General features: G+C 40.1%; 1 protein-coding gene across 3 annotated transcripts in view; it reads right to left on the reverse strand.

The window, feature by feature from the left end:
* Positions 1 to 10045: 10045 nt before the first annotated feature.
* ASIP (agouti signaling protein) overlaps positions 10046 to 24669 on the reverse strand; it is a 31393-nt gene continuing 16769 nt past the window's right edge. For all 3 annotated transcript variants that reach the window (XM_065754082.1, XM_065754079.1, XM_065754080.1), the window contains exons 2-4: positions 15540 to 15694; positions 12317 to 12378; positions 10046 to 10964 (exon numbers count right to left, since the gene is read on the reverse strand). In XM_065754082.1, the coding sequence (XP_065610154.1) occupies positions 10788 to 10964; positions 12317 to 12378; positions 15540 to 15693 (393 nt within the window). In that variant the 5' untranslated portion in view covers position 15694 and the 3' untranslated portion in view covers positions 10046 to 10787. The remainder of the gene's footprint in view (positions 10965 to 12316; positions 12379 to 15539; positions 15695 to 24669) is intronic.

Consider the following 24669-nt stretch of genomic DNA (forward strand, 5'->3'; position numbering starts at 1 on the left):
TTTAGTATGAGTTAACCTTTAAATATTCATATATATATATGCACCTATGTCCAAATGTAGATGACAGGAGATGGTCACCCTACATCACACATAGCTCTATGTGTCAGAATAAAGGTGAGATGTCAAGTCATTAAAATAAATGCAATAGGGAAAGAACTGGATATTGTTTTTTGTTGCCCTTCAAATTCCTTGTTAGTCTCTTCTTTATCTGGGCTTTGTCTTCCCTAAGCCCATCTCTCAACTGAAAGTCTACTGTTCTGAAGTCTAGAGTTGTAATTTTGTTTTGATGTGTTTGCCTCTCTTTGGTCCATGGGTTCAGATAGTTTGGTAGGAAGGGCTGTCTGGTGTACCATCCCTTACCTCAAAGTAGAGCTAGTGATGGCAAGTTGCTGATCAGCTTGCACAGGTGAGTTTCAGTCTTTTCTAGGGTTTGAGATCACCTCATCTCCTTAGGCTTGACAGCCACTATTTAACTACCCTCTAGATTAACTCCTCTGTACATCTAAATTTCCTGTGTTGCAATTTATGCCCATTGCTCCTGGTTTTATTGCTGTGCACCTGAGAGAGATCTCATTCCATGTTTGCTGTGTGCTCCTGTGAAATAGTCAGGCAGCAGTAAATCTCCCTCTGCCTCCTCCAGGTGCAAACCCAGGTCTTAGTTTCTTTGTGCATCCTGTTCTTCAGTTTCTTCAGTCCCCTGAGCATCTCAGTTGCTCTCAGGTACGTTCTTGTCTTTATACTGGGGAGCTTAAGCTGGGTGCAGATGGGGGACTAAAAAGGAGAGAAAGTTCCTTTCCTTTGACCTGTGTTTTTGCTGGTACAGCTGTGGATAAAGCTGTTGCAGTCTCTGTATGCATAGCTCTCCTCCCCCCTCTCACCAGTTTATTTCTTTGAGCAACGGATCCAGCAGAACACTCCCTCTAGTTTGGCTGCTGGTGCCGATACACTGTGCTTGCTGCTCTCCAAACCTCGTGTGTTGCTTGTCCCAACCCTGCTGCCTTACTGGGGTAGTTGAGATAAAGTCCCGGGATCCAGAGTTTGCTGTCAAGAGAGTTCTTGCAGCTGTCTAAAGAAGCTGCCAGCTACTTGATATTACTGTTGGGTGGCCTTGTTTCAAGTGCCCGCTGTGCTGTCACTCACCTGTGGTGTTCTGTCCTTTTGGTCCATACGTTTCTGACTCAATTCTCACAGAATTGCAGTCTCACAAAAGTTAAAGGCAGCAGGGCTAGCTGACACCTGGAGTTTGTGTGAAGCATATACTACCCCAGGTGTCCAGTGCACAGGGCTTTGTGATGGTGTGCATTCTTGTCCGTGTGTGTGTGTATATAAATACATATTTAGGAAGATCTTTCAGAGGATGTTCTGCATGGTCACTAGCAGCCAGTCCTGTGCTGACGTTGCTTTGCTGTCATTTGCATGTGTGTATATATGTGTATGTGTCTGTGTGTTTTGTTCTCCACAGAATGACCTGAAGTCTTGCCTCTCCTGGTTGGTGGAGTCCTAAGGAAGTCTGGTACACGTTATGAGGGTCAGGAGCTGCAGATGCTGACTTTCAGAAAACATTTGAAGGAGTGTGTGTATGTGCAGAACTAAGCCTGGAAAGGCCAGTGCAGCATCCTGACATTCAGCTCCTGTTGGGACTCTGAAGACTGAGCGTGTGAAGTTGTGATTCTGTGGGTGGGTCAGGGAGGTGTCCGCACTCCAGCAGCTTAACCACGTCTGCAATGTCTGCTTTGTGGAGCCATGTTCCAGTGCTCTGAAGCACTGCTGCCAAGAGGGAAGAGAGCAGTCTGGTGGCTTCCTACTGCAGCGTTTTCATTGACAGATCCTAAACAGTTTTGTTTTACTATTGAAAATACAGTAGTCTGAGCAAGTTGACAATGTGGGAATTTAACTCAGAACATGGTTTGAGTTGATAAAATATAAAAATCATATTTGGAATGTTTTCTGCTAGATCTTCTATTTTATTGGTTGAAGAAGACTAGATCAAACACAGACCCTAATAAAACCACTGTAGAATTTCTCTTCTCCCCCTCCCACCTCCTGTAATGCTGTTGTGGTTTACTGCTGCCTGGAGAAGAAATGCTATGCCCAGTACCTGTCAACAGCCCCACGTGTGAATCAGCAGCGTTACTGCAAGGGGCTATTTCCTATTTCTCTTTGCCTGTCGTGTGCCTTGTGGTTGTTCAGGTAGAGCTCAGCAAGTTCCCTTCCTAAGGGTGGTCTTGTTCTGTCTTGCTGCAGTTGCAAGTATGATCTTTGGCCAAACATAGACGTTGCTCTGATTTCAACCCTTCTTCAGGGACAGTTTTGAACAGAATGTTAACAGTAAAATGCACAGATTTCACTTCTGCTTTAGAAGCCTTTCAGAATGGGTGGAAGGCTTTGAAATGTGACCTTTGGTGTAGTAGCTGGTCTCCTTTTTGTTTGTTATTGCTTAAAGAAGAGCACATTGTCCTGATCCCCTGCTACTTTCTCAGAAGGTGCCTGGTCCATAGTGAAGGGAATTGCACAGCCTTGTTGCTGGATTGCTTCCTACTGTCAAGAGCATGTCTGCTGACACTGTGTTGTGCTAAATAACCTGCAATTTTTTTTTTCAACAGCTTTCCCCCCCCCCCCTTTCTTTTAATTACACACAATGAATTCAATATTCAGTCTGGTCTGAAGTTGAGCATTTTGATTCTCTCAGTACAAGTGTCAGTCCCACTGCATTTACTTTACAATGTTTTGAGCTGGATGCAATGACTGACACAGCACAGCAGCATCCGTAAGTACTGAGGCTCACAAGTCCCCCTCCCCAGTGCTGAAGCCCCATGCATGGCATTCCACATCTGGCCTGCTGGGTCCTTTGACAGTGACAGACTACAACCTCTCTCATTTTTGTGAGTGCACAGCAGATGTCACAGAAGTGGGGAGAAATGTGAGCCATAGGCTCCCTGGGTCCCATGAGGAGCAGGACTTGGATCACTGTGCTGTGTTGCACTTGGTCAGATTTTCCCATGTGCAGTGGTGAGAGTGCAAGGTGGGGAATGAAGGGGAGCTTTGTGCTGAGCTTATGAAATGACAGGGCTGGTAGATGGGCGAGCAGGTTGATGCACTTAGCTGTACGCCTGCATGAGCTCTTTCTGAGGAGCTGAGTTGCAGCATTCCCTGGGCTTGGTGCTCTCCCAGGCTGGCTGAATGTAGTGTGCCTTGGGGAGCTCAGCCTTGTTGGCAGGCTCATTTTAAGAGGCAAAAAGAAAAGCAGCGAGGTTCCTGAGAGTGCCTACAGGAGGTCTGGTTTGGGAAAGTGTGTACAATATGTCAGAGGAGTGCAGAGAGCATGAGGAAGATCTAAAAATAAATTTAAAAATAGGGTAGGATGTACACTGTCTTTTATAAAATAAGAATTGACTCAGATTTCCACTTCCCACCTCCCCACAAATGCTGGCAACCATGGGCAGAGAAGTGGGAAATGCTCATGGCTGCTGTAGTTGATGGCTGCTCCTCATATTTAGCTATCTCTGGCTGCTGTGTTTGCTGGGATTGTTCAGTAGGTCAGGAATTGAAAAGAAACACACCTGATCAAACAGCAAGAAAGTAGTGCTAAAATAAACCCAATTTCCACACTGGGATAAATTCTCATTTCTGTGCTGTAACCTATGTCCATTTGTCCCTTAATGTCTCCAGCTCCTCCCAGCCCTGACTGCGTGGAGCGCGGAGCCCCACACTCGTGGAGCTGCTGATGTAGGATTGTGCTCCTAACATTTAGATGGGTCTTTGATTTGGCTGGGAAGAGCTATAACATGTTTCCCTAAATGGCTGTCAGATTTATTTTCTGCTAATAATTTCCTTATTGCTACCAGTAAAAATGCTATTCTTCCAAAGGGGGCGAGTGGTGTAGTGTTTATTCCTGAGTTAGAGGTAATGTGAGAAAACCATCTGCATCTTTCTTTATCTCAACCAGATATTTATTTATTACCAGATTTTATTTATCTCAACCAGATAACGCTGGCTTCCATGCTTTATAAAAGCAGCTGATTTGCAGTACAGTACATTTGAGCTGGTCTTGCTCTTTGTTTTTAGTGTGGCTTCATGTTCTATGATATGGAAATGTTTGGAAGGAAATGGAGATTTTGCCTTAGGAAATAAAGATTGCCTCTGTTTGAGAAGAAAGAAGAGAGAAGTCCCACCAATGGCTGCATGACTTGTGGCTGTGCCCATTCTCATGGTTCTTCTTGAAGATGATCTGAAGTTTCTCAGCGGCCAAACGTGTTCTTTGCCAACTACAATGACCCATTTTTCCCTTTTTAGAAGTTACTAATCCTTCAACAAAAACACCTGCTCAGAAAGTCGCAATAAAAAAGGGCAAATATTTCCAGGAGTAAAGAATACTTCCAGAATGAAACTGAGACACATTGGCTATTCTTCAGCATTCCTTTGAGCTGGGTGGGGGCTGCCACCCCTTCTGCTCCTTCAGCTCCCTGCCGTTCCCTTGCAGGTGGTTAAAACTTCTAAGGATTTAGAAAACCTTTAACAAGGATTTTAAACATTGTTCTGGTTGGTAGAGCGGGGAGGCGCTCCTCAGCAAACGTTCTGCTTTCCTGCAGGTTTCGGTTTTGTGATTGGGAAATCATTTCTGTAACAGAATATATGATGGGCTTCAGGTTCGTAGCCATGTTGTCTCTTCCCTTGAGCTGCTGCCCCCCTGCCCACACTGAGAGCACTCCTAACATTTAAAGCTGCAATGAGGCTGACACCTCGAGAGCTTTGAGCTGGTGTTCACTGTAGGTATCTACTTCACGTAAGCTTGATTTCTAGTCAGAACAATCATCTGCTGGTTCTGTTTTTCTTCCTTTCTGAAATTGTTTCCTATGTATATTTGCTTTTTTAAAGAGCAGAGTTCAAACTCTCTTTGACCTGCCTTGGCAGTGCAGCCTTTGCCTGAAATAGTTTATAATCCCCTACCACAACGTTGTGTAGATGAAGAGTGAAACCTTTGACCAAATGCACTTAGAAGGCAGCGTTAGTGATGGAGGGAGATGAACAAGTTGAAGGGAATAAGAGGAAGTGAACCATCTGGTGTGCTCATTTAGTGTTGCAAATATTTGCTTCCCAAATGGAGAAGTCATTATTAGGAGCTGTCAATAGGTGAAGGACCATTAGTCTTTAAGGAATTTGTATTTTTTTTTTTGAATGCCACGCTTGCTGTGGAACACAAAGAGTGATGCTGACTTCTGGCCATAGCTGTGGTAACTGCTGTGTTGCTGCTGTGCTCCTGCTCGAGGCAGCTGTGCAGTGATGGGAAGCCCATATGAGGTCATGAGTGACATTTGGATGAGGAGCCTATTGAAAATAGGAAGGATACCACAAGAACAGTTATTGTCTAAACTACCAGATGCTAAAGAGAGTGGCAAAGGTATTTATTAAAGTTTATTAAAGACAATTAGAGCTACAGAAGCCAGTTAAAGCCAATAGAAGATTCCCACTGATTTTAAAGGGCTGGAACTGCTTTGAGGGGACACGCACACCTGGTGGGAGATGTCTCTGCCCATGGATGGGATTGGAACTGGAAGCTGCTTGAAGTCCTTTCCAACCCAAACTGTTCTATGATGTTTTTGTCTTTTCCTGACTTTATCTGTATTAACACAATTCACATGTGGTGTTTATTTATGACACTATTACAGCCATTTTAGGGCTCCTGTGTTTCAGGCCAGGATTTCATCATTTCAAGATTTCCTGGACAGAAATACACATGCACATGTCATGCAGCAATTGTATTATTACTATTATTATTTCATTTTATTCAGAAATCTTGCAGAATTGACTAAAACCTCACTTTTCTTTTGGGAGAGGTAGGACCCGGCCATATGTTGGCCATCTGTATATCATCTAAGAAGTCTGCCAATAAAATGTTTGTACTACCTCAGAAAGTAATCTGCAGGCACCACAAATTTAGGAAGGGCATTTTGATTAATTGCTCTTTTAGAAGCTCAGTGTGTCCCCTCTGGCCTCGTGCTGCTGCTCCAGATGGGGATGATCTCCTTTAGGCTGCATGTCACATCTGCCAGCCTGGAGCGGTACCCCTGTGTGTCTAAAATGGCACTGGGCAACGATGCTGTCAAACTTCCTTTTGTGGAAGTCTGTTACTGACGGAGAGGAAGGTGAGGAGATACAATTTCACATCTCTCTGAGCTCCTTCAAGTTATAAGGACTCGCAGAGGCTCATGACATCCCTATGCAGACACCCAGGCCTCAGTCTGTGGTGCTGCCCCAAGATGGAGAGTGAGAGCACTCACGGAGTGCCCAGGCAGATGATCTGCTCTGCTTAGTGGCCAAGCTCCAGAAAGTGGTGGAGACACTGAGAAGCATCTGGGAGCATAAAAAGGTGACAGACTGATCAAGGGAGCCATGCTCTGCTCTCTGCCACTGCCCAGCATCTGGGCTGCACCAGGGTAATGGCAGCAGCCTGGGGAGCCTGAGGGCTGGAAGCAAGTTTCTGCAGTGCCGCCAGAGGAGTGCCTGTCTGCCTGCTCAGCTTCCACTGCTGGGTAGGTACAAGACTCTGGGGGTGGCAGATGGAGGATATTAAGAGAAGGAAGAAAAAGCACCCGTGCAGGTTCTCCCTCCAAGGTGTGGCTGACTTAGGCCTCGTGGTAAGTGCAGCATCAAAACCAACCCTGGGAAGAAGTGGCAGTGTGTTGTTCTCATAGGTGACTCCCTCCCTCTGCCGGGGAACGAGGGCTCCCATCTGCAGGCCAGACCTCATCAGGGCTCGGGTCAGGGATGTAACCAGGAAGCTATCGAGCATGACAGCCTTCGGACTATTATCCATTCCTCTTTCAAGTGGGTACCAACGATGTAGCTCCAGGAAGCCTGAGGTCTATCAAAAGAGATTTCAAGGCCCTGGGAAGACAGCTGAAGGACTCTGGAGCACAGACAGTGTTTTCCACAGTCCTCCACTAATGAGGAGAGACAGGGAAAAAAACAGGCGACCCCAGGTCATTGATGCCTGGCTCCAAGACTGGTGCCAGAACTTCAAGTTGTATAACCATGGAAAAGACTTCGGGGTGAGAGGTCTGCAGGGACCCTCCTGTCTCAATAGGGGAAATACTTCTTGTCCTGTAACCTGGTAAGGCAGATGGAGAGGGCTTTAAGCCAGGATTGATTGGGGTAATACTGTTAAGAACACTGAGGTTATACCAAGGGATGGTGCAGTATTGTCAGAGTGGCAAGGCAAATAGGAGAATCTGTGCTGATGCAGAGACTGTTGCAGGTTCAGGAGCTTCTATATCAACATATTGTCCTAGTTTTAGCTGTGCTAGACTTAATTGTCTTTACAGTTGTTGTATGATTTGGATTTAGGAGAAAACTGTGCTGATAACGTAGTGTTATTTTAGCTTTTGCTGAATGGTGCTGCACAGAGCCCAGAAAGTTTCCATTCCTCATACTGTCCTGCCAGTGAGGGGGCTGGGATGGGGCAGAACTAGGACAGCTGGCCTGAACTGGCCAAAGAGACATTCCATGCTTCATGGCATCATTTCTATCAACTAACTGGATACAGACATGCATCCTCAGCAAGTCTGATGGTGGCACTGATCTGAGAGGTGCTGCTGATTTCCTGGAGATGATAGGAGATCCTGGCTTGAGAAGCATTGGGAAATCATCAGTGGCATAAAGTTCAGCAAAGCAGGTGGGATGCCTGTTGTGTAGGTCATGGGACTATCTCGTCCATATTGTAAGCAAAGCAAACAGCAGTAGTAAAGGCAATTTGCATCTCATGCAAGGGTCAATTATCTCTTGCAATCTACTGAATAAAATGCAAAAATCAAAGATTGACTCTGTTTGGAAAGAAGTAGATGTAAAATGTGCAATTTTAGTTTTGGATATTGTGACAAATCTGTTCTAGGGATTATAGTGGCAATTTGTTTTTGTGATGCTGTAACCACAGTGGGTAATTGCATATTTTCTATTCTGATCTGGAGGTCTTTGTGTGTGGGAGGCTGTCCAGGGTGCCTGCTCAAAGTTAAGTAGTAGAAAAATGTCGAAATGCTTATCTTTTTGTTAGCAGAGTTTTTAATAATTTTTAGTCCTGATTCTACAACTTACAGTCCTAAGTGTCTGAACTTAATGGGGCTTGGGATGTGAACAAATCTTGTATATGTCTATTTAATGTTCACAGAGTCAATTCTGGTAGTAGGTTGGTCTAATCCAGCTTGAAATGCTTTGATGAAAAATCTTATGATTTAGTATTGTTTTGTATTGGCTTTAGACATTATTTAATGCCTTCACCCACACACAATGTAAGACTGAGCACTCTCACAAATAGTCACTCTCACAGTACCATGAGAAGCATATCCCACAGGACTAACATGATGTAATTTTTGCACCATAAAATAGAGCTTCAACAGTCAGCTTTGGGCATGGCATTGGAGATCAGAAAACACCGTATCTGTTTTAAATCCCCACAAGACAGGCAATATTTGGAAAAGCTAATAATGATTTATTCGTATTTAATACTACTGAGTTGTAATCAAAATAACATTTCCATTGGTCTCTAGGAGTGAGATTTCTCTGTGTCTCAGAGCATTACTGGGTCCATTTCTAAACTTGTATTTCAGTAAATTTTACATTTTGGTATGTGAGAATTAAAATTAAACACTCCATTTTTGTCATGCATATGTGTTATCATCTCTGTGCTGATGACATCTCCCTTAGGGCACTCTTGCACATAAAACCAACTTCTTAGCGTAAATACTTGTTGAAACTAAATACAGAAAGCAAATAGTAGATATACATGTCTTACTGATTTCCGTATTCTACCCTCATGCAAGGTGATCTTTAGCCAGAAAGTAGGCTAATAACAGTTTCAGAGTACTTGATTATATGTATTACTTGGTGTGATAGATGAATGGCAAAGAAAGCATAATCTCTTTTTAATTAATTCCAGTAACAACAACAAGAAAAAGGCTTATTAATACACCAAATCTGCCGAAACACACTATGCATAAATGCTGTATTATAAAGTATGTGCTATATGTTTAAAAACAATTTTGTTATTCTCATATGGAAGAGTCTTTCTTTCATGCCCTGGACAAGCTGGTTCAGCTTCTGTGTCTCCTCCTCCTCACTCTGGGTCTCAGTACTGCCCATCTCCTTAGCAGACAGCCAAGTTGAAGTGGGAGCTATTGTTGAGAGAAAAGCACAAGCTGCTCGTTTTTTGGCTCTCCTTGCATTTCCTCCACTGCTTCCATTCACCCTGTTGTGATTAGACAAATACTTGTTTCTATAGTAGAAATTGTTGTGATTACAGATACCATTTTAGTATCAACTGAGGACACTTTCATGTGAAAATTTTGGAACAACTTGTCAAGAATGTACAGCTTCACTAGGAAAAGAAGGGGCCAAATTCTGTTTCCAAAGCCCACCACCATGTTATATTTCTTCTCATCCTCTTTTTACCTCAGCTCATGGATTCCTGAGCCAGGATGTCTGATTAAAAGAAGTAGTTACATACGTTTAAAAGAATTCAAGCTTGTATTATATATGGCAGCTGGATAAGGAACACAGTGGCATCCTGTCATCATGTAGGCTCTTAGATTAAATTCTCTGTCAACTGCCTATCTCCTTAAGAAGGTGAACAGACATTTCTGTCAGCACCCAGCCTATATGTAAAGCTCTGGGCTCTGGATTGATGTTAGAAGGCTTGAGCCACTTTAGAGACTATTTATCATCGCTATTGTCTTTCCCTGTCTGGAAGATTTTGTAGCCTTCAGCTGCTCTTAGAAGTAAATCAGCTGAGAAATTTCCTTCAAATTAGACCTGCAGAGCATTAGAAAATTCAGGCTTCTTGGGTGACTGGCCATAGTGGTGAGAGTAATGGAAAAGTTTGAAATCAAGAGAGGCCCATGGGAGGAAAAGGAGTGTACAAGAGCTGGGGAAGGAGAGGAACATGGTAGATGCAGAACAGAAAAGGTGAAAAGCAAGTGAGCTGGAGTCTGGCAGATGAGTAATCTTCAGTTCTGTGCACTTCTAGGTCTGCTCTCTCCTTGCTCTCTGATGACCTACCACCTTTCTCCTGGTAGCTCAGCCAGTGAAGGTTCTCTCCTATGTCACCTGAGATAACTCAGCATTAAGGCACAGAGCTTCAAGAAGAAGAGGAAGGTGTATTGTTTCTAGGCAACAGTTTGCTGCTACAGCCCTGCTAGAGTAACATGCACAGATACTAGTCCCAATTTTTCGTGGAACATCTAAGGGGGGAATTCACCATGAAACCTGTGTTTTCAGCATTATGTATTAGATCTACTGGAAGTTGGGGCTGTGCTGTCCTTCAGGGCAAACCTAAGCTCTGGTCTCACCCGAGATTGACAAGTTCTATTTCAGTGTGGCAGATTGTGGGCAGGTTCTGCAGTGCTGGCTAGACAATACTGAAATCTTTGATTAATAACGCCTTTCACAAACAAACAAAAAAACCCTACTACCAACCAAAAAAGAAAAACAAACAAAAAGCAAATTACAACCCTGAAAATCCCCAAACAACGAGAACCCAGAATTCTTCTTAAATGCAAGTTAGTTTTGCTAAAAATGCCTGTTCGAAGTCAATCTTCCTGGTTGTTGGCTTCCTAAAAACCCATACTGTTTATGACAACATCAACCCCATGAAGAAAATCATTGTCCATTGAAGAGTGACAAATCCAACCTATCAGCTTCAAAGCTTTCTACTTTGATTGCTATTACACTAGATACTTTGACACATTTACTTCAGAAGCTAATGAAAGACAGCAGCCTCAGTATGTTCCTGGTTTGGTTTAGCACTTTGGGTTTAACAGTAGGCACTGGCAGATTGTCTGAAAAATTCGGCATTTGCACAAGGCACAGTAGCTACAGCAGGAATTCAAGTGTGGCTTGCAGGTTTTGAAGTTCGGCACGCAGTCAGCTGCAGGTGTGGGCCTTGGTTTTGGAGGTGTCTTCAGTTCAGCATTTTTCTGGAACAAAAACGTGGACATTCATACAACTGTAGAACAATTATGGGTCAGAATAAAGGTGCAATGAAAGTGGACTATGGGAACTTCTGGCTTGAGATGAGTAGGTGATTGCTGGCAGTGAGAAGTAGCAATATAGAGCTGATGTGGGACTGGATCATGGGGATTGCTGGATTATCTACTGATCAAAATGATACTCAGCATAAACTCCCTATTCTGAGTAACAAAAGTGTGACTGAATAGACCTTTCAAATTTACTTCGTGTGGAAGAATGTAACAGCAGCAAAGGAAGTGATGTGAGAATCTCCAAAGAAGCAACATTATTGTAGGTTCAACAAGGTAACGAATTACTCTTGGATCCCCAGCTTGTTTGTCAAGCTGCTTTTGGGGCTTGGTCATCATTGTGCATTAGATTTGCATGTGGGAATTCTTAACTGCAGGCATACATGAGTGAGCCAAAAAATATCTAGCCTACCTGAGGAGCGCTGCTTCCCTGTGATTCGGAAAGAGGGAAAACTTGAGGTTGGTCAGCATGTGCCTGGCACCTGGGCAAAGTCTTTGGAGCCTTCCACAATTGCTTCAGGCAATCTTTTAAAATCAGTAAGTTTACCAGAAGTTTCATTTACAAGGTAAAAATTGATGTGGTCTGTAAGTGCTTTAGGGGACTTCAAGGCCGAGTACAAGTTTGTTTGCAAGAGTGTCCTGCTGTGATCTGCAGGTGGAACAGCAGGACCTCCTGTGGCCTTTTTCAACCTGAGTCATCCTGGGAGTTTAGGAAGTGTTTCACAGAAGACTGACCGTGCAAAACACTGAATAGAAAGGAAAAGAAGGAGCTTTAATGTTGCTGGTTGTAGCAACGTCTGGTTTGGCTTTAAAAAGCTGTCATATCAAAGCAAAGAAATGAAGTAAAAATGCTGTTTTTTTCTCTCTCTGAGAGTCTTGATAATACCAATCTGAATCTAATGATGAGATAAAATTTCTAGGTAATGTTTTCAACTAAATATCAAATTATTTGTATATTTCAACTTCAGTGTTTTGGCACACACAGTTAAAAATCAGCAGTTAGTGAACGGATAGTGAGTTTAAGGAACATTTTCTGTAAAATTGTATTGATTGTAAAATAAAACAGAAACAAGTGAACCCAAACCCAATAACCTGTAACTAACATAAGATCATGATTTTTTCCCGCATCGTTTATGTTTTCTATCTATTTCTACTGTATTAAGCTTTAAACTTCATGTAAGTTGTTTAAGTAAGGGAATGAATGTAGAAACTTTTTGGATAAGTGCACTGAGGAAAAATACAGAAATAATAAACCATTCTAATTTGACAATACTTTCTGAACAATTGCCTACCTTGGAAGATTTCTTACTCTCTGCCTCTTTTCTGCTGACTTTCTGAGATCTTTTAGTTAAATCTTCAAAGAGAAAAGCAAAATATAACATTAAATCATTCTTATCGCAAATATTATTTAGCAGATTTGCTTGATAGTATTTTTATGCAAGAGAAGTTAACCTGTATTGCAACCACATCACTACAGGTTTCCACAGCAAAAGTCCATCTCTAGGAACAGTCCTTACTTAAAAATAGCATCTAAACTGGTGGTGTTGCTTATGGAAAATGGATGACAACTGTTATTTGCATTTTAGGAGGGGATTTGGTTGTTGTAGTACATTATTTGGGTCTACGTGAACAAGAAAAATAGTTTCACAAAAAAAAAAAGAGCTCTATGGAAGTACTGTCTCTTAGGGTGTTGGTGCACACTGACCATATGAAAAAAAAACCAACAAAAACCAGGAAAAACAGTCAGAATTCCATATTTTCTTCCATGAATGTGATGTTACCTACATAAATTTGGCAGGAATTCATTCTGGTTTCATCAGCTAAAAGTTCTTTGCTGATTTGGCATAATCTGTGTGATGCCACCTTCAGTTCTTATCTTCTGTGTTCCTTTTTTACCTATTGTCTTCTTTTACAAAACACAAAGTTGTTTCATCAGTGCACATGCAGCTTTTAAATATCTGTGCAGATTGTTGGAGTTGATTCTTGAATTTGGTAAATTTTAGAGGGAGGATTTCAGATTACGTGTGGTGGAAGTTATTAAAGTTTCTTTAAAGTTTTTTTTTTTCTTTTAAAGTTTTCTTTTTTTTTAAGATCAAGGCATGAATATTGTGAAATTTCTCATATTACTCTTTGAGGAATATTGGCTTTGTTATTATATCATCTCTAATATTAATTACTACTATTAATTAACTCCATAACTAAGACTTGTCTTGGGATCTAACACAGCAAGACTTTTCTGTTCAAGTGTAAACACTCCCTTTCACACTAATCTATCACAGTATTTTCTAAATATTGGTTATCTATAGGCATTCAGTTAAGTATAAGATCCATGACTGACTGACTTAAAAGGTTTACATACACCTACTTATGAATCGTGGCTCCTTGTCTATTCCAGAATTTGCTACCCAAATCTTTTTGAACACTTAATAATTACAAGAATTTGCAGAATTATGCAATTAAGAATACACTGCTTGGCAGTTTCTTTTATTAACATCATCACAGAGTTAGGGTTACACATCCATCTTCAAGAGACAATAGGAGGAAAAAATGTATTTCAAGCATAAAGAATTTCAGGCCACTCAAGAAGAGCATGGCTTGCACCAACTGGTGTTAGTTGGTCAGATCCACTTTTATCTGTCAGATTATGTTGGCTTTATTATGCTGTCCCTTGAAATTTTCTGGTGGCAGCTGAAATACCTCAAGGACATTCAATGTTGCACTAATTTAATTTTCTGTGTTATGTCCGCAGCAGTGCTGGAATGCTTTGCTTATAAAATAGTTTTGGTAAATGTTCAGTTAAAGATGGAATGATATAATTTAAACACTGGTGTAACATAAATGTGCATTCGTTCTTCTAAAGAATTTGGTAAAGATAATGTTGCCCAGACAGCAGATAAGAGGGAAATATAAAAATATATTCTCTTAATAGACGAGTGCTATAGTTGGCTCTTCCTTTTATATTAGGTAAGATGCCTTCTTCTCCCAACTGTCCAGTAATTTCATACTCCTCATGTTCTATTCACTGTGTCTTCAACTGCTAATTGACCAGATCCTTGCTAACCTTTGAAATTACTCTTTCATTTTGGATGTTAAATGTTCATTCTCCCTGTATGCATGTAGAAGAAGGGTGAATGCTGTTTGCTTACATTTAACACCTTAGTTTGGTGTGCATTTCTTTTCTTACTTTGGTTATTATTTTTCTTTCCCCTATTAGTTCTAAAATGGGAAAGTGGCAAAACTGGGCATTCCTGCAGCATGATGGCTCTTGCAGAGAACCAAGCTATGCAGAGAGGAAGGAATGCTTTTTGTGAGACATTTCGGAGCCATCCAAAGCCAAAAGGCCTGATAGCATTATGGGATTTTTGCTTTCTTGGGTGTCTGTTGGCAAAACAATTTTGCAAGGAGACTAAGAAGTTAGCCAAATGGAATATATTTTATATCAGTGATTTTAGTTGCAATGACAAAAAATGCAGGAAATGTGAGGAGTCTAGAATTAGAAGCAACATGCAATGATGTGGCACAAACTTAACAAATGTGCCATTAAACTGACTTGATTAACTCAGGAATAAAGAGGTTTGGTTTTCATTGGAGAGACCTGTGTGGGACAACAATCTGAAAGAAACATTGTCCTTGAGCAAAAAGACAGAATAAATAAAAGGTAAGAAACTGATTTGGTTTGAGAACGAGTCCTAGAAGCCTGCAAAAGAGAGATGAACAATAAAAGTTTTATTTTTCAAATAACTAAACTTTGACAGAGTTCTGAATGACATTCTTCAGCTAACCATCCCCAAGTTACCAAGAGTTTCTCAAAAGAAGTAACTGAAAGCTGACTTAAATTACGTTGAAAGAGACAGGGTTGACAATTGGAAAAAGTATTTACGAAGGCAAATGTTAAGCATTGTTTGACAAAGTTCTTCACAGGGCCAATGGGCACCTGCCAGCAATGGTAGGGGTGTAGCCTGTCCTGCCTTGGATTAATAGATGATTTCTAGCTCCCTTGTAGTTCTCTTCTCTTCTTTTGGTTATAGATTGTGTGGCACACAGGTAAACTGAAGTTATGTTAATACCTTAGCAGAAAAATCAACAGCTTTCTACAGGAGTTGATTAAAAAAAATTAATAAAACAAAAGAGCTTATGTTCACTTTTTCTATTTGCATTGGACTTTCAAGTGAAGATTGATGCCCATATTAATGGAATAACATCCTCTTGAATAAAAAAAGACTTACAATATGATAGGAACCAGAGTACAAACTGCAAAACTGAAGGCATATTTTCTACTGTTCATTTTACATGAAAGTGTGGTTTGCCACACTGCCATTCTTGAATATCAATAATACAACAAAAATCATAAAACCATAACACGTGGCTGCGTTGCTGCTGCAGTTCTGTGCAGCACTAAGGCATTTGTGTGAAATCATAATGTTATAATAAGCTATCTAAATACTCCACATTAAACAACAGCTGCATTTTCTTCAAGTCCTGTTAATCTGGCATCAAAAGGCAAATTTTACTAACCTACGATGGAGATGGGTGGGAGATCTGGGAGGTTCATTTTGTTGTTCTTTGGCAGGTTGCATTCTGTCTTCTCCTCGATTATCAGGTGAGAACTGGCAGCTCTGAGCAAACTGTAGCAGAGCAATAGGCTTAGGAAGAGGCTCTTACTTTCCATCCTGGGGAGAAAAAATGCCACTGTAGTGAAAACCAGGATCAGTCAAAACCTGTGTGTAGAAAAGAAGTATGGAGATGAGTCTCAACAATTCTGCCATGTTGAACAGTTTTATCAACACATCTTTGACAACTATTTGTTTCTACAACTTAGCCTCTAATACTTGAACACCTAGGGTTGCAGTTGTCTTAGAGGGGGAAGAAAAAAGGTCTCTCAGATATCCTCTAGAGAATCTTTTTTTCTTTTCCCCTGATTCTTTCCTCAAAAGATTTATTCCCCCCCTACCCCCTCACCCTCCCCGAAAAAAGCTGTGAAATGGGTTCTCCCTACTGAGTTTAACAGTGCTGTTTATTGAACAACCAAGGAGAGAGAAATTTCTGCATTCACTTTTGGCTGGTTTAGTCACATGGTGGTGTTTTCCAAGAATGTTGTGTTTACAGATTTGTGCCATAAAACCTATAATAATAATAATAATAATAGTAAAAAAAATTATGTTTGCTATTACCTCTCTCTGTCTACAAAGTAATGGAGAAATACCTTATTTTATTGTAGCCTGGATGTGGCTGCTGTGCTCCCATATTGATTCATAGTCATAATTCAAACAAATTATAAAAGCCTCAGGGCTGAAAGGAACTTATATGTCATAGGATTTAGTGTATACTTAATAATTTTTCAGATTAGCAAAGTCTATAGGATTTGAGCATACTTATAGAGAAACCTGAGCTTTACTGAATCTGGCCATGTATCTTGGATGAAAGCCACTGGCCCTGGACAACCTCTGACTCTGTGCAGCAGCACAGAGTATACAAACACAATTGCCATTCTGCTCTCATTTTCTTCTAGATTTATAATGATGTTGAAGTGCAAAGTTAATTATTATTTCCATGTGCAGTACTTTTTATGCTGCATCAGAGTTATGGGACACTCCTTGCAGATGTCCTGCCAGCCTTCAGATTAATAGGTAGCCTTTTGCTGCTGAAAAGCTACTACCAATATTAAAAAAAAAAGCAGTGAAACCAAATATTTCAAGAAATTACTCTGGCTGTAACAATTTACTTGTTAGAGACAAAAGATGAAGAGCTTCTGCTTTAGAAGTAGAGCATTTCCACTCTGCTCAAGTGGCATCACTTCAAGCATTGTGAGGAATTTTAGGCACCATGATAGGAAGGATATAAAGTATTAGTGTCCAAAGAGGGGCTACAAAGATGGGCAGGAGGGATTAGCCTGTTGGGAACCGAGTGCTGCTATGTCTGTATCTCCAATGGTAGAGTTCCAAGCTGTATGGAAGTTGAGACCCAAGTTGGATTAAAGTAGTGGCTGTGGATAGATGCATCCTTTAAATGACTTGGTGAAAATTTTGTAATAGGCAGTGGGAAGAGTCTTTAATTTGATTACAGATAAATGTAGGTCGCTTCGAATTTAGTGCCTGCTATTGATTTTCATGAAAACTTCATCAGGTGCAAAGAGCAGTATAACTTTATTCTGGTAGAGCAAACTCTCAGTTACAGAGCAGTATTTTTCAACATAGTCACTACCCTGAGCTCTGTATTTTTGATAGTGATGAACAAGAGCTTGTATACTGTGCTCTTCAAAATCTGCACGAACAGCGGTCACCATCAGCACTTCTGAAATGCACCATCCACCACCTCACTGTGCTCTTTGACTTTCATAAATGTCCAGAAAATGATGATGAATGTCACTGGGTGCCATTTTTTCTGCATGGAGGAATTCAATTCCACACCTTTGCTCTCTTCACACTGCTGTCAGACACCATTCTGTCAGACTGCCCCTCTGCTGCCATCTGTTGCATGGTAACAAAATGGAATGGAGTGTTGGTTCAGCCTCTATTGCCATCCAACCAACATCAGCCTCCGACCAACACCATAAATTAGGAGGCACTACTTTCAGAGAAGCCCTTGTATTTTGATCACAAAATATACCAGGTAACCCTGCTTGGAGAGTTACATCTAAGAACACAGACTGCTAGATGCATGCAAGCAGAGCTCATAGAAAGATGAAACAATTAGAAAGTGGAGTCAGATGTGAAAATGAGATGAAAGTACTGTTAGACTTAATACTTCTATTCTTTTCCATCACATCATAAAACTCTTGCATATATTTCCCTTTTTTTTTGTCATTACAAGAGAGTTTTACTTTCCAATTTTGATTGTTATTTTCTTAATTCTCCTTCTGGGTCTCATTAGAGAATGCTTAAGGTAATCAAGCTGTTTTCCTTAACTTTGGCAAGCTACACTTCTGCTTTTCTATGAAGACTTTGTTTTAAAGGAATGTATTTTCCTAGCAGATTCCTAACAATTAAAAATTATATAACTGTAATATTTTGACAGGGTTGCCATTTATTGATTTTGTTAGACTAAAATTTACTAAGATACATTTAATATATGATTTTTTTTTTGTTTTTTATACTGAGTTAGTATTGCAAGCAGAGAAGTGAACCCTGAACTTCAGCCACAGCTCAGCAAATTATGTACATAAATGGCTAACTTGTGGAAGTGCCCTTTACTGTCAAGGAAATGACAGAACTACGTATAAAACCAAAACCAAAGCAAACATATAAAAGCTTAAAACAATTAAATTTATTGACTTCCATCAGGGATCACAGTGCCCTTTTCTATGACATTTCCTCTGTAGTTTAGATTATAATATTTAATATGCAAAGAATATATTTTATACTTACCCCAACCATTAGTCACATTAGCATTTTTTTCCAAATATAAATTGGCAAATGGCGTAGGATGCGAAAGAGCTTTTGTCTTTTCTAATCCATTTCATTTTGTGAGTTTGATTTAAAAATCTTCATGAGAGAATATAAGTAGTAGCCTGTAAACTCAATGCTTCTGAGACGAGCTTGTTTCCTGCCACAACTGATTTCACTCTACTCTGAGATTTATCCTCATACAACAACAGTGAGCAGTTGGAGACTTTGATTGCATTAAACACTGGAAGGAATTAGTTTAAATTTTCTTGTGATGTCTGACAGATTCAGACCAACTCATAAATAAACTGGGATCACTCTAAATAGCTGGCTGAAAACTGTTGCTTAGAAAAACGAAATGTTAAAGTAGGCAGACAAAGGAATATAAAGTAATGAAAACTGTGTTACATCACTCAGTAACTCACAAATCTTCACCTATGTTTTGCTCTGCTTCTGTCTTCCCATTTTGAAGAGGATAGAACAGAAAAAGAGGGAATGCGAGGAAAAAAAAACAACTACCAACCAGATGAACTAAACCAAAATGACAAGAATTAGCAGATTCCTTGAAAAATTTCAAGATTTTAAGATTGAGAAACTCAGAATAACTTCAGAAACAAATTGAATGTAAAGTACAACAAAATGACCGTGTAGTTCCTCCTGATGTTTTAGTTGGTCATTTTATTACTACACAGTGATACGGCCTCAGCCATCAGGTTTTAGTAAAGGAGTTGCAATGAAAATGTGCTGGGAGGGAAGCTAATGAATCCACCTGAGACAAACAGGAATCACCAGCGCTCCAGGCAGGCCTCTGCTGGGTCTGCTCTGCAGCATTAAGAGCAGATTTATTTGCAACTACACTATGACTACACAGAATGCAACTGTTGTACTTTTTCAAGACTTCAGATGGCATTGTCAACACCTAAAAACTCATAAGTTAATTAAATACAAGCAATATATGCTACTCATCCTCAAACCACAGAAGATTTTAGAATAAAACCAATACAAAGCTTTCCACAGATCTGACCTGAACCTCAGTGCATTTGAGCTATTCCATTTAGTGTTGTGAGAATGGGCTATAAGAATCTGTCTCATTATTTACAAGGTTCTGGTAAGGACAAATTTCCCATTCCAACGAGCTTCTCTTTTTCACTGGAAAGCACAAAGAAAAAAAAAAAGAGAAAAGGAAATTGCAACACATCGACCTTTGTTTTGTTTTGCATAAAACCAAGAAATGTTTAATAACATTGCTCTAGGAGCAGGGATATAAGACAAGAGGTTTTCCTCAGTGTTTTGATCTATATTTTGCATTGGGTACGACTTGGTAGTAGTGATGCACTGATCAGATTGGAGAAGGACCAGTACGAGTGGCTGTATGTCCTGTGCTCCTGACTGAGGTGAAAGGATTCCCTGGGACTGACAGAAAAGTTCACTGTCCAAATGCTTTTTAACCTCTATACTTTCATTGACTGTGTTTGGTGTTGATGCTGTTTTGGTGTCTGGCTGCTGAGAAACGCTTCATTAGATATGGTGTGAATGAAAGTAAAGTTATGGAGAAATGGTAAAGGAAATACACTGTGGAAAATATTTTAACATGTCTTGAACAAAATGACAGCTGTTGGGAAATGCTGTCAAGAAATTCTAAGTCTGAAATTGCCTTAATAAATGCCATTTAATCTCCCACTCCAACAGAGAAATCTGTGTTTCAAAGACTTAACAGAACTTTGATATTCCTAAACATAAAACAAACACACACACAAAATCCATACAAAAATATACAGAAAACATTCAAAAACCCAGCCAGGCAGTGGACCAAGTGTGATTAAAAAAGAATGGAAATTTTGACTGTGGGAAAGCAAGTTTTCTGCTATTCTGAAGGAGTATCATTGCTTCTGCTTTCAAAAGAAGAAAATCACTTCTAGATTGCGTATTGTTCCAACCAGGTTTTGGACACAATCTCAACACTTTCACACCTGACAAGGCTAAGTATCAACAGCAAACCGACATGGCAGTTGGAGGTCATCTCTAGTTTACAACTATTTCTTGATTAATAATAACCCCAGACTTAAAAGTTCCTTAGTGACAGAGGTTTGCCATTTCTGACAGTAAGAATGGTAACAATAGGTAAAAAAATGATTGGATGAAGATCTAAATTGGGTCTAATATTAAAGGCTTGTAATCAGAAGCACACTTTTTCCTCATAAAACTATATATTAGTAACCTAGAGTTTCCCAGATAAAGTTTCCAAGGGCTATAGTGACCATCTGCGTGTAGAGGATAGATGTGAAGTTTCCAGACAGTAACGAATGTAAGGGAAAGACTGGGGGAACTAACTACAATATTGTGTTGTAAAATGAATAATTAAGGAGAAGAAACCTGGAATTTTCAAAAGCAGCAAGAAGGTTAACAACAGATTACAAAAGCAGAATATTTCCTGAACACATGGAAAATTATATCATAGCATAGAGATACCACTAGGAGCAAGTTTGAGAGAGTCCCATTTTCAGAAATAAAAGAGAAAGGATAGCAAACTAAAACAGTGGACTCCAAGAAAGCAGATTTCTGTTTTAAGAAATGAGACATAAATTTACACAAGAAAAAAAAAACAAACAACAAAGTAAAAACCAAACCCAAAAATGACAAAGACAAAATAAACAAAAAATCACAAAACCAAAGCAAATGAAAACATCAACACTAATTTTAACAAAACAAACAAAATCAATCAACCAAAGAAAGCAACAACAACAACAACAAAAAAAAACAGTGTCCAAAAAAATTAATTTGTGGTTAGAAAGCTGGAAGAAAACCAAATCAAATGGTTGAGAAGAAGTATATGATGATCTGTTAGGAAAAAAAGAAAAAGAAAAGAAAACCCTTGGAAAAAACAACACAAGTTTGGCCTCCTTAATATCTTTGAAACAATGGGATTGCAAAGCTTTTTGGCTTGAATTTTTTGCTATTTAATTTTATTTTTTATCTTGGTAGACAGTTGATGTGTTTTTAACTCTCTATCTCTTGAAACTAGAGGAACTAAAACAGACTGGAATTTCCTGAACTGATGAGTCTAATACACAAGTCGATCTCTTCATAGGTTCAAAACTAGATAGATGCATTTGATTGGGAAACTGTTCCATATGTCCCTCCTTAATTTCTACATATAAATTAAACCTTTAAATTTTCAGCCTGGGTTTAGTCTTTGGTAGATATTTATGGACCTTATGGCACCATTGTCCTTCAATGTTGAATCATCTTTTCTTTCTTTCTCAGCTAGTAGAGAAAACTATGCACTCTTTTGTCTTTTTTTTTTTGTTGTTGTTACATCAAATACATTTTAATCTCTATGGAATTCTATTCCTTATGTCAGCCTTGAAGAGTTGTTTGCCATCGAGCCATCGAGTAATTTAAACTATAAAGAACTTACAGAGATCTGTGTCCCTACCTTCTGCTCAAACCAGTGCCAGTGTAGTCAGCCAAATTGGCTGACATCTCCTTCACTTGAGACCTGAATATCTCTAAAAGTGGAGTTCTCCAAATCTCCAAATCAAATTCTCAAATAATTGGATCAGCTCCATAGGAAAATTTATTTTATTGCCTCCATTTAGCAAAAATGTTCATTGTTCCAAATAGTATCTGTTTCCCCTTTCTCCCTCGTGTACCAGCCGGTATGACTAGCAAACCTACTGAGAGGGCACCCTACCTATAAAAGGATAATTAATAGAGATGCTATGCAGTACTGGCCTCAGTTTTGACCCTTGAGAAGCTCTGTTGGTAACTGACCACCATCTGAACTTCATACCAGTGATCAAATCCTTTAAATACATGTTCTAGATAATTTTTCCACATCACTCATCTAGTCCACACTTTACTGGCTTGGCTGTTGGAAGAGTATGGGAAACTGTATAGAAGTTCTAGCTGAATTCAAAGTATATTGCAGTATCCAGTCCTTTCCATTTATGCACACATGCAGTTAGTTACACCTCCAGTCACTTCAGGAAAGAAGACAGCTTGGTCAGGTGTGATTCGCCTTTATATATCCATCCTTGCTGTTCCCAATTACTTGGCTTCAATGACCATTTTCTCCACTACCTTCCCAGGGACTGAGTTCGGCCTGATTGACCTGTATTTTCCTGTATCATCTTCTTGCACTTTTTGAGGGTAGGTGCGATATTTTCCTGTTTTCTAGGCATAAAAAAAATCTCCCACAATTGACACAACCTTTTAAAGATGTCAACAGGGAGCCTGATGCCATGGGATGCACTCTGCCTCATTCTGGAGACTTTTCTGTTTCCAGCTGATCTAAGTGCCCTTTGCATCTTTCCCTGCAGTGAGTAGTGATGCATTGCTGCAGGATTTGCCTCTAGGCTCAGGCATCTAGGAGACCAAAAGCAGATCTGATTAGGGAAAACTGAGGAAGACACTGAGTACCTCAAATTTTTATATATCTCCATGACTTGGAGAACTTGAGTTGTTCTTGATGGGGCCAAGGCCTCCCTTGGCAATGCTGGGGCTGGCTGTGTGGATGGACAGCAAGAGGGCACAGAGGATCCTTGGCAGCCTCTGCAACTTCACAAATCCCTGACCCCAGCAAACAATAAGTCTTCATAGATGTCAAGTCAGGTTGGCCAATAGGGTTCCCTATCTCCTGGCAGGTTTCTCCAGTGACAATTTCTCACTGCTTCCTCTTGATATAGACGCTGGGCTCAGCCACATACTCCTGGATGTCACCCGGTCTGCTATGCTCCTCCTTCTGCTTCTTCACTGGTGATGCAGCACTTCAACCAGTGTGCACTTCCCAGAGGTACCAGCCACGCACCATCTAATTATCAATAACCATCATAACAATATTATTTTTGTGGACTTGGTACTCACACAGTCTGCATAAGGCAAAGAAGTAATTGAACACAGTGGGTGTCCTTGTGCACACATCCATCTCCTTTGGCCCTAAGTGCAATACTGGTGTTAAAGGCTTGATCCTGTAGGAAATACTGTATATGTTGTCCATCTGCTCCTGACCATAAAAGGAAAGTTTCAGAAGGTAATAATTTCTTATTTTCTTCAGTACAGTGAGATCTAGTATAACAAATACTTACTTCTCCATCACGGAGATAATTTCTTTAGCATGTTTGCATGCCCATTATTATAAAGATATTGCAGAATTTGTTCTTCACTAATATGACATACTTTTTATTGTGTCTGCCAGCCTCAGCTGTCCTGGAGGCCAGGAGGTACTCTCAGGCAACATTTAAAATAATGCAAAGCATGCAGTTGTGGTCTTTGTGTCTAAATATATCCTCAGTTTGGTTAAAAAAATAATCCATGTGCTGTGTATGAAAATAAACACGCTTGTAGCTAGAAAGCAAGCTTATTTTTCAGATTTAAAGCAAATTTAGATCCAAGGTTTCATTTTGTTTGTTTGTTTTCTTTTGAGAGTATTTTCAGGAAATATCCTGGGGCTGTTATTATAGTTCTCCTTTAACACTTATTGCTATCAGCTCTGTTTCTTCATCTGCCTACATGTTTCCCCTTAGTCTTTCAAGATGTTCTGCCCTGGAGGCAGAACTGCAAGTGAAGCTCAGGGGTTACATATCTGCACCTGCAGCATGGGGGTTTCATTGGTCTGCCCAAATTGCTGCCAGATGGGCACGTCTTCCTTCCTGCTGCCTCTGCAATAACAGATATCAACCCACTCCGCTGTGGCCAAGTAGCAGCAAGAACTCTATTTTCCCTTTTTATAAAATGGGTTTTGGTAAATCCTTATTCACCTGCAGAAAAAAGTGCAATTCTTGACTTATTTTTAACCAAAAGAATGACTTGAACTTCTAGGATTAAAAGAGGGTAACAGTGTGATGAATCTGAATTTCTGCTTCACTGATTCTGTAAATTGAAGAAAGGCTATGGAATGCTATGGAGGAAAGCCAGACTGGCATGTGGAGCTGGAGGGCTTCTCTCAATTCATTATCATTCCTTTTGTTCTTCCTTCCAGACTCTTTCCTCCTATTGTGTTTTTTTTTTTTTCTCCTTCTTTTTAATTTCCAAGTATAGCTGCCCAGCAGAAGAGGCACTGTCTGTTCTCTAGTCTTTCTCTGCCATAACCACAATCAGTTTACTAAGACAAATTGCACATGTGGTACAGAGACAAGTGTACTGGAGGGACCTCTATAGCATTTGAAACTGTATGTTAAATTTTGGTGTGAATTTTACTTAAACATTTTTTTCCGAAGCAACTGAACTCATTGTACCCTTCTCACTCTCCTACTCCTTTTATG

Source organism: Cyrtonyx montezumae, unplaced genomic scaffold (assembly GCF_038088225.1).
Source record: "Cyrtonyx montezumae isolate F1298 unplaced genomic scaffold, pur_monq_1.0 scaffold_9, whole genome shotgun sequence".
Taxonomy (NCBI): Eukaryota; Metazoa; Chordata; class Aves; order Galliformes; family Odontophoridae; genus Cyrtonyx; species Cyrtonyx montezumae.